The following is an 18,086-nucleotide window of genomic DNA, read 5'->3' on the forward strand; positions in this document are numbered from 1 at the left end:
GGTACTAATAACTGCATATGCTACATGTGTTGCAACAATGGAATTTGACGAGAAATCAACTGAAAATCTTTCTAATTTCATTCTTTCTCTGATGTGTAATATTGATGTTCATAATATACAAGCCTGCTTCAGAAGTAGCAGCAAGCTACGACAAAGTGTTGAAAGGAAATACATTTAGTATACAAAATATATCCAAGACAAGTGCTACAAAATCTATCATCAGTTTGTGGAAAGGAGAAAAGTTCTAGGATAGCCTCAATGCCATTTCATGAAGAAGAGATCGCTTTTGTGAAGCATTAATTACATTATTTGTTTCCGCATTCTCAAGCACGTCAGTGATTATTGCAGCTGCGTGACCAAGAGGTTCCTCAGCAGCCCTCTTCAACATGAAGGCCTGAACAACCACCGAAACAGAAAAATAAACCAACATTGTAGATGTAATTTATCTACTTGGTTTGAACAGTTAGAAAAATAACAATATGCAAGGGAATCAGAAATTAACATTGTACAAAAATGAGAAAAAATCATATTTTTCTTAGCAGCATTAAGCATTTCATGCTTATGGAAGACTGGAAGTTGTGAATTTCAGCAGCAGAGATCATTTTCATTATGAAATCATTAAAAATGAGTAAACATATGCCTGCCAGTTTATACAGGATTGTAATACAGATTGAGAATTGTTATATGAACAGTGTAAGAAAATACAGAAATAAGTATATCAGGAATGCAAAACAAGTGATGGTTAACACAAAGTGGGGATGCAATAAATCTGCACTAGCTGTTGCGCAAAGTGGAAGAGTTTTACAATGATAACCTGGCCATGATGAGTTATGGAAATTGTACAGGGTTGCTGAAACCAAGGCTCTCCATCAATTTGGACAGGAAACGAAGCAAACAATTGAATCTTAATTGACTGTCCCTGTGCTAGTCTTCGAGCTCGAGAAAGCCCGACCTGTTTTGACAATGTCAAAAGATTTGAGCATGCATGATTTTTTAGTTCAAATAACTTCCCGAAAATAAACTAGACAAAGTCCTTCAAAAATCAATGAGAGCTTATATAGACCTTGATAACAAAAATAAAGATAAAAAATCATTTTCATATGTTAGTTTTTAAGTCCAGAGTTTCTGTTTAGCTTGAATTCAAACAAAGGAGGGGAGAAAGGTTGGCTACCTGCATGTTCTTTATATAAAATGTTAAGCATTAGACTCTAGCTACAGCATGTCTAAATTCTACAATGAGGATTGGTTTCATTTTGTTACCTGAAGCTTCCCGAGGTGCCATGTTCCAGATATGCTCACAACTTCGAGTATCTTATCATGCATAGATTGTGGGTCAAAATTATCATAATTTTCATCCTCATTTTGCCACAAATCTACACCACCCATGTAGCTTCCAATATTTGCAACAAGCACACCTTCTGCATCCTGAATGAATAAAAGACCAGATTGGTACAATTCAGCAAAGCACTGTGACGTGAACTTATTTTTATGTGGGTTGGTTGCAGTGTATGAGATATTTCAAGAAATTCTGATATAAAAAAGAGAGTAAAATACATGTACCTCCCGTCCCCAAACATAAACCTACACTTTTGGCCCCCTCTATGTTCAAAAACTACAAACACGCCTCAAATTTGAATTTTAACATGAAAAGTAGTCCCTTTTAACTTTTTTCTCAAAAACGATATCCCCATGCATACATAAGCATGGGTATTAGAGCCTAAATATCAATAATATACTTCCCAAGGTTACAAACTCATTCACATATGCTGCAAATACATGGAATGAAGTATTTAGACACTGGAGGACTGATGAGCGAACATCGATTACGAGATATTCACCATAGTCACTATAGACACATTTATCGAATAGACACGTCCGAAGGAAACTTTGTTGGACTTACCGGATCCCTAACAATTCATGGAGGATTGGTCATTGGGGGTCTATACAAAGACCATTTTTTGAAATCTCTAAGAGATAAAAAAAATAAGGATGCTTGTTATTAGAGAGTAAATATCAATATTATACTTCCCAAGGTTACAAACCAGTTCACATATGCTGCAAAAACGTGGAATAAAATCGTACGTTTAAGTTTGGGGACAGGAGAAGTATGAGTTAATGTCTACCATTATCATATAATGAGAGTTCGATAATTAAATAAGAAGGTAAAAAAGCATCTATACCAAAAAGAGAAATGTAAAGCTAAATAAAGGTTATTTGGACTTCACAAACTCACCTCAGGGACCTCAATTTCGACTCCATCCACCTCAACTCGAATCTGCCAAGGGAAATCGGCAAATGTCCTATCCATAATACCTTTAGCACCTTCTCTCGCATACAGAACTTTATTCATAAACTGCATATGTTAGAGTAATTAGATAACTATGGGACAAGATAACAGGTTATATTAACTGTGATACTGAACCCTCTACTAAAAGTGGAAGCAATCTTGTAGCAGATACCCAGCCTCCTATTTTATAATAAACTTCATATCTTCCTTAGATCAAGGCTTTAAATGCTAAACAAATCAATATCCAATTCCAATTAGACGGTAAATACCTGGTTATAAAACTTATCTGGATTCTCCTCCCGCAAACTATGAATATCCAAAGCAACCTTTGCATCACAACCAATTCCTAGAACCAAATAATTGTAAGATTCAAAAGTAGTTAAGGATGACGCAAGAGCTATTCATGCTTGACAATCAACGGGTAATATAATAAAAGAACACGCAATACACATCCAATATCTGTTCAATTGTTCACAATAAAAGGCTTCTTTGGAATAGCAACTTATTATAGATCAAGTAAATCCATGAGAATGCAGACAAATTTGTGCCAAAATTGAGTGGTCAAATTCATATATGCTAAACCTCACTTCAACTATCCAACAAAATCGGCATAAAATCAGACTTCACAAGAGAAAGAAGTAAATTGAGCATATTAATAAAAAGGAAAGCAACCAAATCAACATTCAATTTGCTTCAACCAGATTTACAGTCAACCCAGAGTATCAGACCATGATATCAAGGACCAGACTTCAAATGGCATCTCTCTCGATCTATAACCAGCCTAATTCTCTATCCCCCACCCAAAACGAAACTAGCCCTTTATGCATGCATTCATGCACAATAAAGTTTACCAAGCTGCCTAATAATATTAAACACAAAAGGGACCAGATGCTTCAAACCTACAAATTTTGATGTAATGAAACTAAATCATGAGAAAAATGCTTTCACATACCAAGGTAGTTGTTCATAAACATTGGTGGTCGGAGCTGTTGCTTTCCTTGTGGATTGCTAATTGTTACCTTCCACCGGTCAAGAATAGTAACTGCAGCATGTTCTATGTGATTCAAAAATGTGCTAAGGCCCCCTTGCCTCTCCACTGGACCCAGGCCACCTCCCCAAGATAGAACTCTAGAAAGATCGTTTCCTGTCCCAGCAGGAAGAATAGCAACTGGGGGAGGGGAAACAAAATTTTGCTTGTCTATTGCATTTAGAACCCAACCAACAGTACCATCTCCCCCGCACACAAGAATTTTAAAGTGAGGCACCTTTCTAAACAAATAAAGTCCCAACTCTGGCCCCTGAGACGAGCTTAATTCAAAAACCTAAATAGAACAAAAAAAAGGTTATATTAGCAATTTATAACAAGCAAATAAGGCAAAAAAGGACTAATTCATGTATATCCTTAGAAAATGGTAACTTCTATGTAATCTTATTGTGTTTGGGTAATTTTAAAAAAAAAAATAGATGTGTGATAGATGGATGGTTATGGGCTATGCCTTATTGGTTAACTCAGGCAGAAAGCAGAAATCTTACAGAAAGGCTGCCAACAATACAGTGAAGAAATTTGGAAGCAACAAACAAATACCCAAATGTTAATTACAAATTGTAATGTGTGGCAGAGTATCAAACCTGAACAGGATTTAAAAGAATATTCAGGCGTAACCTAAGTGAATCTCCACGCTGGGCACCACTTTTCTTGTTTATAAAAACTAACAATGGTCTTGCATCTGGAGGCAAATCAATCAACTCATATTTCTGTCTCACACCAAACATGTGGGACTCATCCCTCTGATTGATTGATGAATTGCGTCCAAGACTGGGTTTTCTATCCATGTTGTTATCAACATCATCATGATGTCGATCCTCCTTATTTGTAATAACAATGTTTTTTTCTTCCACCTCATGATGCCCATTAACAGTTTGATGACTATCACCAGTGCTTTCTGTGGGTATTTCACCGGCGCTCTCAGTATTCCCAGAATCAACCGATGGTTCATTTCCATGTTTGTACTTTTTGCTTTGGTTCTTAATGCTTGCCCGAACTGTAGATGCTATCTCATTTGCCCCATAAGTAATTGAGCTCAAAAATCCGGGCAAGTTCCTGTTCAGTTCCTTAACATACAGTGGTGATAGTATCAATCTCTTAAATGTGCCTAAATCACATATATCACCAGTTTCATTAGACATTGCACTATGACAATCAACATGTACTAAACGTTGACACCACAAGCATGACCATATTGGGGAACCACTGAGAAATGTTCCACCACATGGCTCTTCACAGTAACTACAGACAGTAGTTTCATCAGATTGATCGGCAACATCTGTCCAACGAACAGCCCATTGATGCATGACATGTTCATATCCAATCATAGAGATACACTTACAGTCCTTGTGAGCACTAGAAGAACAGCTTAGATGAGCTACTGCACCGCAAATACCACATCGATGGATAAAACTGTCTGAAGCTACTATAGGTCCTAGAGTTTGAGGTGACATGGACTTAAAGCATACACAGCAGTTTAAATTCTTTGCACGAGATACAGATTCAAGAACCCAAGTATGAGGGGCCACCGGAACTTTGTGCCTCGCCTTGGGATTTTTCTGAGATCTAGCTACGGCTTTCATCCAACTTAGATTGATATTTCTCCTCCATTGAAACGCCGTATAGGCTATGGTCAGAATTCCAACAGCAGCAGCTATAAAGCAAGATATAATGAAAAGCCTATCAGTTGGATTCTTGTTATTCCAACTATGAAGTAACACCTGAAAATCCCTTTCATCATCCATGCTAAGATTTGTTTGGTTGTGACCAGCCAACTTAACTCCGAAAAATGCTAAACCAAGATCATATACCTCATTGTGTATAAGCAACAATCTTGAAAAATCATACTCCTTATGTCATATCCCTTAACAAAAAATTCATAACCCTTTCATATATATGGCATGCTATGTAATATACAACTACACCACCATGTTTCTCTCAAAGAACATACTGAAGAAAAAATCTGTTCTTCATTCCCAATAATTCTCCAAAGCATTTTCTGTTATTCTCTGTTTGCAAGCTTCAAACTTTCGCCTAGTCCCAATAAGGGTAAGAACAACAAGCATGCAAAATACCTGCACACACCAAAAATAAAATAGAATAAAATTATATTAAAACTAAAAAGGGGAAAGCAAAATTCTAATCTATTGTAAGAACTTAACTATTCTTGTTATTGATCTTCCTGAAATATTATGATAAATTTAACAATCGCTTAAAACCGAAATGCTACATTAAAAAAACAAAGCAGAATGCTACATCAACAGTTTCTAAGGAAATAAAGAGACACGCACGTTCTCCATTCCCAATCAGCTATAGCATCAAAGACAAACAAATAAATAAATAAATAAAAATTAAATAAGATAGAATTTGTTAATTGTTGATGAATAACTGAAACAAGCTTACCGTTACGGTTTGATGAACGAGATCGTGATGACACAATGGAATCGGAAGAAACCCTAGTTTGATGGAGCGAAAGTGAGAGCAAAACAAATAACACACAGCTTAACAGAATCTACCTTTTTTCTTGAGAAACCGAAAGGAATAAATAAAAATCAATGTTGGATTTGTTTTTGGTTCAGAGATAATTAATTAATTAATTAGGAAGAAGATTCAGTGACACGGAAGAATCTAGACGCGAATCGGATTCTTTCAATTCACAAGTTACACTTACACGTGGAGCACAATCTGGTTATTACACGTGTAAACTCATGCTGCTTCCAGGATGGTATATATGGTACTCGGACCCGCCGATACACACAACAGGTTGGGTTCAGTTCGGTGTTTTTGGATTCATAGGTAGCATACCCAACAAGTATTTATACAAGTTTGTTTACAAAAAATAAAGTAGTAGAATGGGTCCTAGTAGTGCTACCCGGATTTATCCAGACTCATTGTCATCTCTAACTGTTTCTCTCCTCAACTCTCCACCTTTACTTAATGAGTAAGCTACTCACATTTTTTTTTTTTTGAAAAGTGATATACTTGGAAGGCTAAGTGAGCAATAAAGGGGCCAAAGTTTTGTTATTAGATAAATCAAAGGGTAAAATTTGGTACATGGCTTTCTCAACAACCCTTTATTATTACTTAAAGTACACGGTACTATTAATTTCTACTGCTGTCATTATTGTGCTTGTTGCAGGAACTCCAAAGGATGAAATTACATGTTATGTCATCATAACACACATCCCTGTTGTTTTATTCCAAATTATTTGTTTTGAAACTAATATTTTGGCTACTTATATACCGGTCAAATGGTGATAAATGGCAGTTTCTATAGCATCTTTGTGATAACTATCTCGTACGGCATTTTCTGTTCATTAAATCAACATACTCCACATGTAAAATGTTTCGTACTGAAATATTCCTTGTCATTGTGGGAAGCTGACAGCAAATAGTAAATTTCCTTTGAAATGCTAAAAATGATAATGATTCTCAACATTGTTTCTTTATGGTGTTTTCCCTTTTAAAGGCTCTCTGTTCATGTGTGAAAGTACGACAAAGTTTAAATTTTTGGGACATGGACATAGGGCAATATTTTATTCACACGTAAAGGAAAAGCCATTATTTAAGACAGATCATGTTTGTTTAATTGGCAACGACACAATCTTACTAACATCAGAGACCATTGCTGAGATTATTGTCTTTATTAATATTAGCATCTACAATATAGTCACATGTTTGCAGGAATTGGTCTACCCATAAAAAACTGTGCATGGAAAGTGTGCACTTGTCGAATGAGGGACCTTATTAGGAACCTGTAAGTAACCCGGGGACAGATATGAACTATTATTATTATTGGGCGATTTTTTTTTGTACTACCAAAGGTCTTCACTCACCTTTTTTTGAAAAGAATCTAATCCCTTTCGGGGTTTGTGGTTGCCCCTCACAACAATTGTCGTTCCCAGGAATCGAACCCTCGACCTTGGGGATCCAGTGAGACCTTACACCACTAGACCATCGTCTTGTTGGTCTTTAAGGGGCGATTGGCTAAATAATCTGGACATGTTGCAAATAAGAAATCAAAGATGCACTAAAAAGAATGGTACAGAAATCAGGTCAGGTGCATTAAGAGGTAAATATTCAATTGTTTACAACACAAAGAAAAACTACTACTTGCCTTATTCTTGATTGATGACACATGACTAAATTAACATTCACAAGATAAATGTGTCACTGAAAAGATCAGGGATAAGCAAAACTACATTAACTGAAGGCAACACGAAATAGTTAGTAGTGAGACCTCATAATATTAATAACCAAGTTTGATGTATAGATAGACTATAAAAATAGATGCAAAGGCCAGCAAGGGCTTAGAGAAAGAGAGGAAATGATAACACAGGGAAAAAATGAAAATGCAGGAAAATGGCAGTGACCATGTAGAGTACATATGTTACCTAATATATATGATTGAGTAAAGATAAAAACAGTTTATGCTAATTAATCAGAGAATGTTGAATCAAATGGTAAGTTTAACTAAGAACACTGCAATATATAATCTTACTATATACAAAAGGGTTGCCACCTGAAACCAAAAGTAAAAGATAACTAAATTGCAAAGATCTAGACATACATACATATATAGATTACAAAGATCTAACAGCCTCCATTGGTTTGGGGGTGCAATCTAGTACCATTCTTCTCCTACATTGATTGCCACTAGTGTAGTTCTATGTCACTGAAGTGCAATAATATAAGTTGAAAGAAAAGGACAGAAAGAGGAGGTTGTGGAGACATCTGACCAAAAAAGATGGAACAATGAATTAATTAATTGTCAAAGTGAAAGACATTGTACCCTGTCAGGGAGATTTCTAGGCATTGGAACTGCAGTAACATATTTCTGGGGGCACGATTTCTGCGAGGATGATGAGGTCCCTGCCCCATCGTTTTGCCCTCGTCCATGAAACTTGGCAAATCGATTGATGACAGAAAATCTTTCTAAATCTTGACACTCCACTCTTAAGTCCAAAACTGAGGCTCTGTTATCCAATCTGCATCATTGAGAAGAAAAATAGCAGAAAATAAGAGGAGTGCAACAAAAAGTGTAGCTATCATGTAAAGATAAACAAAGGCAATTGGATGAAATAAAAACCTATTAATGGCAGTAGTTCGGGGAAATCACAAATACTATCATTACCATGTAAAATAAAATTGATAAAAGCTAAACCAAGAAAAAGCTTGGCTAGTATGGGCTTATCCTTTCCAATTAGTTATTCATTTCTAGTTTTTTTTTAATCATCCATGTTGACTGAAAAGTACTACCAGATAGCAACTTTAAAAATAGAAAACTTATTCATTGTAAACACAGTTCTTTTCCAAACTAAATTCATATTTCAGAGTCTGTATCTTTATCAAATAAGCAACTGAGCCCGTAATATGGACAAAAAAACAGTTTCATAGTTCGACTTCAATTTGCCAAATAAATTATTCTAGCAAGTTTTTACCAGTCCATAATAAAATAATGGATTGGAAATATTAAACTTAACACTGATATTACCTCGATATATCATTGTCCAGTTTCTTCGCTCTACCAGCAAAGTCTTCCACTTTCAAAATGTATTGATCAATTTTCTGGGATGATTTAAGCTTATCAGGCAGGCTGCACAGAATGAGTAAAAAAATTCAGTTGTTATAAAAAGCAGGACACAATCTTTCAAAACAGCAGATGCTAAGTGTATCACTTCCATACCATGAGACTGAACTGCATGCATCTCCTAACACTAATCTCGAAACAGAATAGATCACACTTTCATGATGCAACTTAACATCCGCAGATAGAACTGCAGCAGGAGGAGGGTTAAGTAGTTGCTGCATAAGCTGTGTAGTCAAGATAAGTCTTCTTTTTGATTTCATTGTTGGTAAGTCTTCGACAAGCTCAGCATCATCTTCAACCTAAAATTAAAATGGAGAAACATAAGCTCCTCATTAACAAAAGAATTTTAGAGATTCAGTTGCAGAGTTATTTTGTTATGAACAACAGAACAAACCTTCTCAATCAATCTATTTGCAACTTGGGCCCATTCAAATTCTGCCATACTGCCAAATAACAAGGAATGTCAGTCTTCTCAAGAGGAAAAAAAGGCGAACAACTTGATGAACATAAAAACAGGAGTAAGATGTATTCACATAGCAAATCACAAGACATAAAATACTTCCAAAGCAATTGGAAATACATTGCACCAACAACTGATAGGCAATCTTTTCTGGCATCAAGTCATCAACAATAGCAACAAGCCAACAATAATTGTAAGTGCATTGAATGGTGTTCTTAGATTAGCTTATTTTGAATTAAGAAAAGCTTATTATAATTAGAATGCTTTGCTGTAATTCTGCTTGTGTAAAAATCAATATAAATCATGTGCTATACTAAACCAAGTAACTTTGTCAGTACCTAATATCACAAAGCTTTTCAGAATCCTGTTTCAATTCCTTGTGCCATGGTACGAGTTCAGAGGTGGCACTTTCACGCTTTTTTGGTCTTCTAATAAGCAAATCAGGTTCAACAGCAGGAGGAGGCAATAACTGAGAAGGTATGTGTTCAGTTACAACTGCAGCAGGCATTAGAGTTTGCCTTCCAGTACCAAGCTGCCCAGCATCATTGAGACTATTAACTTGCTCCATCGATTTGCTGAGATGCAAATTATCAGATTGGCTCCGTAAAATGAAAGGTTGATCCATAATTTTTGGAGGAGTCATTGTTTGTGAATCATACATTGGCAGCATCTTACCATTTTGAAAAGATCCATATTGCTGAAACCATGACGGTGCCATCTGAGGATTTATCAGAGGATGATCGCTTCTGACAGAAGTTGTTTTGCTACTATTGGAGTGATTAAGAGCATTTTTCTGGCTGTAACCAACTACCTCCTGCAAAGATGCATTGGTGTCTCGCTCATCACCTGGCTTTGTCGAAAAGCTCAGTACATTAGGATTCGATGGTGGCACAGAAGCTTGATTACCTGCCACATCTTTAACCATGTTCTCATATCCATGTGATTTTTGTCCGTGGTTGGAATCTACCTGCTGTTTGTCCACCACATTATCTGAAACTTTGAATCTCTTGACATGTCGATTACTAGGATCAATATCAATATTTTGCATGGACTGAGCTTGATTTAGCGATGAAAAATTCTGGTGCCAAAAATTGTTTGGTCTTAAAGACCGGCCAAAATCTTCGATATCTCTAGGGGTAGCAGCTGGACTAGATTGAGATGCATCAGGAGTGGATTTCATATGTGATGCACTTGCAGTCTCTTCAGAAGCATCAGCACTCCCAGGCAATATCTGCTGCCCAGAGAGGTCAGTGCCATCTTCCTCTGAATCTTCAATATCTGACTTCTGTGGTCCAGTTGTAGTTTCACAAACATTAATTGGTTGGGAATGGGATGGAATCGTTGAAGTATTTGGTTGTTGCTTGCTAGAAACACTGGTCCATACATTGTGTAAAACTTTCGAAGGGGTGTCATGCAGAGATGCACCAAATGTAACAGAAGGATAAGGAACAGCGCTAGCCTCCACTGCTGAAATTTGCATGGCAGACTCTCCTGCAGAAGATGCTAATTGAGAATGACTACTTTGAGCTCTTTCAGAATTCCCATCTATCTTATTCATAGCAGTCCGATCAACAAAAGTTTCATTAGCACATTGACTATCGGCCATGTTCTGATTTTGAGTATGGATCCTAGAGAAAGGAAAGCCAGATGTGAAAGGCTGTGAGGCTTTATCAAAATTTTGTCCTGAAGAACTGGAGATGTTATTCCTATGCTCATGAGATGACTCTTGAGAAGCAAAGGTCTGGGTAGTAGCCAACCATGTATGGCCCATATCCACAGTCTCGGATTCAACATGTGGTGTAGCATGAGAAGATCCCATAGGAAGCCTTTGAGTGGGCGGAGCCAACTGTAAACCAAAGCCCTGAGTCGAAGAACTTTGATATTGTTGAGGATGCACAACAGACCCATCAGAAGGTTTAGTATTTGGCACCCTGGAAGATAAATGGCGGTTAGAAGTGGTTGTTTTTGTTGCAATGTCATGCTCCCCTGACTGATCCACTTTATGAAGAAGCTCAAGAATATTTTGACTACAATAATTTTAACAAATCAAAGCACACGGTTGAGCAAAGTAACCATGTAACTCATGGAAGAGAAGAGAGGTAGGAAAAGAAAAGATAAACGAGTAAAACAGATTGCAGTCGCCAACTAGAGGAGAAGTTAGGATATGTTAATGTAAAATAAGCACAGGTCATGGTTACTCCCCATTAAAAGGATAGAAAGAATATTTGGAAAAAAATAATTAAGGAAGTGTTACATGATGAAATGCTAAATTCATAAGCTCAAAACAAAAGCAAGAAGCATTTTTGCAAATGTTGTTCAACTACCTTGGTGAAGAAGTCTTGTTCAAGGCATAATTATCAATACTTCGGTCAAACGAATTCAATGTTTTCGACATCTGACTTGGTGATATGCCTCTTGAAGCATGATCTTCCGAGCTTTTTGAGTCACCCTGAAAAGCAAGCCCATGCCTCTGTCACATTGTAAAGGATATAAACGACTTTGTATAAGAGTAAAATCTCAAAATTACCTTTTCTAATTCGGTATAATTTCCATCATAATGACCATACTTTGACTGCACAGGAAAGTTTTGATCATGGCCTTTAAAGCCTACAAATGATTGTTGGGGCATAGGCTGTAAATTTAAGGCCTGTTTGTTTCCATAAGGTTCCGTGTCAACACCAACATCCCCCATCGGATGATACTGAAATTTACGAGTTACGGGAGGTCTTCGATTGCCCTGACCAGATAGCTTAGGACTATGTGAATCACTTCCATCAAAACTGCAAGTTTCTCTCATGCCACCGGTTCTATGATGGGAAGGATTAGGGCCAAGACTATCTGATGATTTATCCTTTTTACTAGAGTTCTGCATATCATGTGCTTCACCATCTATCTTTTCATTCTTTGATGACTCCAAAATTGAAGGAATCTTCTCCATATGATGCATATATTTCCCTGGAGCCTCATTACTTCTGTAGTTTCCCACAGAATCTGCATGTCTCCTAGCATCAACATTAGGAAGCTGCTGGTTGCTTTGCCGGCTGACCCATGTAGCACCTGAATTTGGTATAGCAGCAATACCATTTTTACCAGAATCTTCCCCGCAAACCTGCATATCACTGGCAGACTTTACATGTTCCAACCCAGCAGACGAATTAGTGTCAGAATCATGCTCCAAGATAGCAGGAACCTGGCCCATCTCTTGCATAGCTTCTGCTCGGGATTTAAAAGTAGAATTGTGATCAGGTGAGGCTGATTTGATAGAATTCCACCCATTAGATCTATTGAATGGCTCACCACTATTATTAGGGGATGATAGTGTCTGTTGATGGACCCAAGAGTCTGCAATAACCTTCTCATTCATTTCAAAACCTGAAGAATTAGCAACATTTCCATAAATATGACTCCCTTCTAAAAACTGTGGCATTGATCTCTGAGAAGAATCAATATGCAACCTGTCATGCTGTGCTTGCGCAGTATGAATACCAACCTGCTGAAATCCAGCAACAGAATAGTTTACAGTGGTATTGGTCCGGATAACATCATTCGGCCGAGGAAAAGGTCTTGAATTTATATTGGGTGTTGAGTGCAAGTTATTGTCAGCCCAAAGTGATTGTTGTTTGCTGCTATCAATGGTTGAAGGCTGCTCATTTCCAGATGAACGTTCAGCATTCTGCAATTGTATACCACTCCACTCTTCCTGTATACCTGTTTCACTACTAGTAGTTTCGGCTACAGCAGATTGCATAAGTGCACTCCAACTCCCACTCTGAACAGATGGTAATCCATTAAAACTATCAGTACTGTCCAGCATATTGAAACCTGCATTCTTGCCAAACCCATCCCACAGGCTGTCATCTGAACCAAACAAAATCTTCTCTTCAGTTGGATCAAGGGTAGCCACATTCTGTGAAGGAGCAAACTGCATTACCATTTTGTCCTGTGAAGTTTCTGATGATCCAGCTAGTTCTTGCCTCCCATGAAAATCTTCAATATGTGCATTTCTTTGCTCGGAATTTACTTGCTGCAAGTTATCCATATTTAGTCCGCTATTTATACCTTGAGCAATAGAACCAAACATACTTTTTCCATGAATACCTTGTCTTGAAACCAAAGTTCCACCATTTGTGTTAGTTTGATCTGAAAATGCAGTATACTGGTGAGCTGGAAATGAATTACCACTGGCGGATATGTGTGGTAAAGCAGCCTTATCCCCTTGAATGTGAGAATACTGGTGTGGCATAGAAACCTGAGACACTGCAGGCTTATCTGCTTGAACATGAGGATACAGGTTAGACGTACCTCTTGACCCAGAAATCGGAAGCCCATAAAGAGACTGATCTCCCTGATTATGAACCAAACCCATCAGGCGCACTTCTTCAGGAGATAAGACAAGTCCATTAGAGGACCCTTGCATAACTTGAGATGCACCACGCTGGAGCCAGTTTGCATTTGTCGCCATAACTTCAGGCTGCCACAGAAGGTTAGATGCCTCATTGACAGGAATGCCATTGATAAGAGATGCAGAGTGGCTTGCAACTGTCTGTCTTGAAGTAGAGGAAGCCGGAGTCATAGAACAATGTTGACTTGCTTCTAGTTGATGAAATTGTTGCTGCCTCTGAAGTTCTTGCATCTGGTTGAGTATCACTTGCTGTTGTAAATGATGCATGTCATTTATCCCTGACGGTTGTCTGGGCAAAGACTGCTGAAGCATGCCCAAATGTCGACCACTTATTTGCTGCTGATTTCCAAAAAAATCATAATTGACAGGAGATTCAGTGGCCTCAGGCCTAATCATGTTTTTCTTATAGAGTTCAGGACCAGCCCCATGCTGTGACTCGAGCACTGATATTCCTCTAGGTAGGCTAGTAATGCCATGCAAATGAGCTTCTGTATCCACTCCCAAAATGTTTGCTTCATTTTGCCTAGACTGGAAAGTCTGATGTCCTTGCATATAGCCATTAACAGATGTTTGTTGATTTGGGGGTTGATTTCTGCCAGCGTCAGGTCTCCTATTAGATTGTGCCAGGTTGAAACCATGTCGAAAATGTGGAGAGCTAGTTTGTCCCTGCTCGGAATCTTGGAGCAAGTAAAAGGAAATAGCATTAGTAATGGACAAAACAAACTATGTCACAAAGTTAAGCTTAAAAATCATAGTTAGTAGTTGTGTAAACCAATAGAGACAGACTTAACACTGCAGCTACAGGAAAATACATTAATATTAATAGACAAATTATTAAGAAACAACTCCAAAGTTATTAGAATCTCTACCTGATTGCTGTAGATTAAAGTTCTTCAAATTGGGAATAAAAGGTGCACCAGTTGGCCTCTGGCTACCGGCCCACAAATTGTTGCTTAGCCCTGGCCAGTTCCCGTCAACTGCCTGTGTATGATACTGGCCCTGGGACAAGTTATCTTGACCAAAAAAATTATGGACTCTGTCTCCTACTTCGTTTCCAGACATAGATAACCCACCCCCAATATTTCAGCAGATAATTATTATAAGAATAATGAGTGGGCCAAGGAAGATCAAGTTTCTCCAATATTAGGATGTCCAAAAACACAACTCTGAGTAACTACCATATATTCCTGGAAATTATTTAAGTAGCCAAAATTAGCATGCATGTAAAAATTTATTTGGTTTATGTCAACTAATAAAATAGTTTTGAAGATACAGCAGAATAACAATAACTGAAATCTCATGCAAGATCCATACGCAATTCACCATCAATCAAAGGCACCCTGTTATATCCAATGACACAAGGTTGAAACATTGCTTATGTGACACATTCTAAACATAAGTCATAGTTGTTTTTTCTCCAAACATTTATGATACACTCTCAAGTATGAAATGCTGTTCCATACATATAGTAGTACTAACACCCTAGCTCTGTTTTCAAATCCTACACAAGGTTCAAACAGATATGGTCGCTCTCCAAGAGTAAGATTGTTGCTTAAAAGACATATGTGATAATTGTCACTGCTCACCACAAAATACATAAGTAAATTACCAAATATGTTTAGCCTCCTCCTTCAATGTTCACAGCCAATTGAATGATTGGTGAACAAGAGGGACTGGGATGGGACTATTTAAAACAGCTGCAGCAACTTCCAAACCGGCCACAATAAAGAATCATAAGAAAGAAAGAAATACGCTTATGAAATAGAAACACAGAACCTTAAACATATTTATTGCACAGTTATGTGTCAGCAAAACCATAGTCATGGAGAAATGAGAAGAAGAATACCACTGCAAAGCTTATATTTCATGCTCCATCTAAATGCAGCTCCTTCTTTTCTATTTACAAATGGGTATTGGTCTACTAATGCCATTCAATATTATCATCTATGTTATGTTATGATATGACATACATCCACACAAGAACCCTTCATCTGTGTTCATACCCGCTGGACTCATGCATCCAACTCCAAGTGAATAAATTTTGAAATACAAAACACAAATTAATAACTAACCGAAAATCAACTATAATATAGTTACAAAAATCATTTACATGACAAAATTTGACAGTGCAAGAAACCCTTCTACTTCTTCCATTGAACAAAAAGGGGAAGTAAAGAGGTACAAGAGCCTTAAGATATATCGAAATACGCCAAGAATTCACACTCCCCATCAATACAGCAGAAACCAAAACCTTGAAATAATTCATTGAAGCAAGCACTATGAGAATGGGAATACAAAACCACAGCCAAAAACTAAATCAAATAAAATTGCACAACTTACCTAAGTTGAAAATTTGCACTTGTTAAACAAATGAGATGAGGTAAGATACACAAAAACTCAATTTCCTAGCAGCTGAGCTCATCCAATAACCGAAAATCACTTCAAAATATCAAATTATCCCCAAAATGCATAAGATCGGGAATAACACAACTCGAGCTCAAAATCATCATTCAAATTGACCACACCAAACAACCCCACTACACGTGCTTCAGAAATTGCGCCAACACGAAAAATCAACGACGCAACCACAGATTTGAATTATTAATTCCTTTTTTTGCAATAAAAGGGTTCCTAAATAGAGAAGGTAGGGTTTGTAGAGAGAGAAACATTGTCCATGAACTCACAGTGACGCTGAGGATCCACCATTGAAGGTGAAAATGGATGCTGAGAAAGTATTGAAGAGGCACGCGTTAGGGTTTGAAAGCGGTGAAGAGAAGAAAAAAGAAGAGAGACTCTTTGTTGAACTCACACAGATAAAGTGGTCGAAATAGAGCAAAATTTTCAACGAACAGAGCAACAAAGCTGAGGTTCGGACCGAACCTGTGGTTTGTGGTTCGGAACCGAGGCTGGGTCATTTTCTCACAAAATGGGAATTTCACAAAAAAGCCCAAGGTTGGTATGTGAAGGAGTTGTTGAGGACATGAGAATGGGCTACCGGAGTGAGCTCACACGTGTGACAACACTGCGGCACGGTAATCAATTTCAATTCCTATCGGGACGAGTTTGTGATTACTCAACCTCGAATCTAAAACTTATATTTTTTCTGAATATTCTTTGTGAAATCATCTTCTATCTCATTCTTTCTTAAGTTGATAAATTAACTTCATTCAAATAGTGGGATTTTTGTAGTTATAAAATGTAAAAATTAATAATAAGTGTTTAGCTTTATACTATTGTGAATTATGTTGTATTATTTATTAATTTATTATATGTCAAACAAATTTAGGGTATGTTTGGGATGGGGTATTGGCTATACTAAACTCAAAAATCCAACTCGGTTAAAACTTGAACCAAATTATAACAGGTTTTCCTATTAAATTTGAGTTAGGTCGAATAAATATTCACATATTTAATTTTCATTATCATCTCTAATATATTGTATATGCATTATGCATTTCAATTTTATTAAACATGCCTAAACCTTAATTGGGGTAGGATATATCCTAACTTGGACAATATAAAAGTCGAAAAGACTATTTTACGTTTTTATTGTATATCTAATATAAGTAAATACACATGAAGTATATAATTATATAATTTATATTGATCATACACACAAAAGAACTCTTAATATTAGGGGTGTTCGCGGTCCATTTGGATCGGTTTTTAGGCAAAAAATGATCCGATCCAAACACGTAATTAACATGCGGTCTGGATCGGTCTGGTCTATTTATATTAAGATGTCCGATCCAATCCGATCCAAATATAATATGCGGTTTCGGTTCGGTTTGGATCGGTTTTTTTTATAAAATATTAAAATTTCACTTATATTCAAAACTCATAAAAATGACTAAATATTAAGCATAAAACAACAATAAAAATAGTGTTCAACAACATTAAAATGTGTACAACAATAGTATAAGTAAACAACATCATAAAGTAATAATAAACAATAAGACAATAATAATAAAAGTATAAAATAATAACAACAACAAGATATCAATAATAACAAGACAACAAAACAACAAGATATCAATAATAATAATATGAGCATCGGTAACGTAATTTTAATAGTTACAATATTCCACCGATGATTAATAACAATAATACTTTCACAACAATAATACTTGAATCCTCTTTATTTGGTTATGGGATTGGTTTAAGTTCTAAAAAAGTGTATCAAATATAATCAATATGATTTAAAACATAGCAACATATATAAGTGTTATAGAATATAACAAATAAAATATAGGTACAATTTTGGAGTTGGGACTTAAGATTAAGTTTGGAAGACACTTAAAA

The 18,086-nt window shown here is 36.7% G+C and overlaps 2 protein-coding genes across 3 annotated transcripts; both read right to left on the minus strand.

The window, feature by feature from the left end:
• On the minus strand, positions 56 to 5,868 carry LOC109344477 (diacylglycerol kinase 1-like). The gene is made up of 8 exons (XM_019583277.1): positions 5,736 to 5,868; positions 3,917 to 5,407; positions 3,240 to 3,609; positions 2,557 to 2,633; positions 2,234 to 2,353; positions 1,261 to 1,425; positions 815 to 952; positions 56 to 394 (listed from the first exon to the last, which is right to left on the minus strand). Exons 2-8 carry the CDS (start codon positions 5,075 to 5,077, stop codon positions 245 to 247), a joined length of 2,181 nt encoding a protein of 726 aa, XP_019438822.1. The 5' UTR covers positions 5,078 to 5,407; positions 5,736 to 5,868; the 3' UTR covers positions 56 to 244.
• On the minus strand, positions 7,740 to 16,640 carry LOC109344493. 2 transcript variants are annotated; one of them, XM_019583281.1, is made up of 9 exons: positions 16,125 to 16,640; positions 14,654 to 14,971; positions 11,910 to 14,461; positions 11,707 to 11,831; positions 9,721 to 11,313; positions 9,317 to 9,365; positions 9,019 to 9,221; positions 8,827 to 8,928; positions 7,740 to 8,320 (listed from the first exon to the last, which is right to left on the minus strand). In XM_019583281.1, exons 2-9 carry the CDS (start codon positions 14,844 to 14,846, stop codon positions 8,104 to 8,106), a joined length of 5,034 nt encoding a protein of 1,677 aa, XP_019438826.1. In that variant the 5' UTR covers positions 14,847 to 14,971; positions 16,125 to 16,640; the 3' UTR covers positions 7,740 to 8,103. The 2 variants fall into 2 exon arrangements, with proteins under 2 accessions (XP_019438826.1, XP_019438823.1); XM_019583278.1 differs by having other exon boundaries at positions 9,721 to 11,409; positions 16,125 to 16,639.

This window comes from Lupinus angustifolius, chromosome LG01, assembly GCF_001865875.1.
Source record: "Lupinus angustifolius cultivar Tanjil chromosome LG01, LupAngTanjil_v1.0, whole genome shotgun sequence".
Taxonomy (NCBI): Eukaryota; Viridiplantae; Streptophyta; class Magnoliopsida; order Fabales; family Fabaceae; genus Lupinus; species Lupinus angustifolius.

Coding starts and splice junctions, on each gene's coding strand:
- LOC109344477 (XM_019583277.1), bottom strand. CDS start 5,077: ATGGATGATGAAAGGGATTTTCAGGTGTTACTTCATAGTTGGAATAAC. Junction 3,610..3,916: donor TTCTTTTAAATCCTGTTCAG/GTTTGATACTCT, acceptor TGTTCTATTTAG/GTTTTTGAATTAAGCTCGTC. Junction 2,634..3,239: donor GTTTATGAACAACTACCTTG/GTATGTGAAAGC, acceptor ATTTGGTTCTAG/GAATTGGTTGTGATGCAAAG.
- LOC109344493 (XM_019583278.1), bottom strand. CDS start 14,846: ATGTCTGGAAACGAAGTAGGAGACAGAGTCCATAATTTTTTTGGTCAA. Junction 9,222..9,316: donor CAAATAGATTGATTGAGAAG/GTTTGTTCTGTT, acceptor TTTTAATTTTAG/GTTGAAGATGATGCTGAGCT. Junction 8,929..9,018: donor GCATGCAGTTCAGTCTCATG/GTATGGAAGTGA, acceptor CATTCTGTGCAG/CCTGCCTGATAAGCTTAAAT.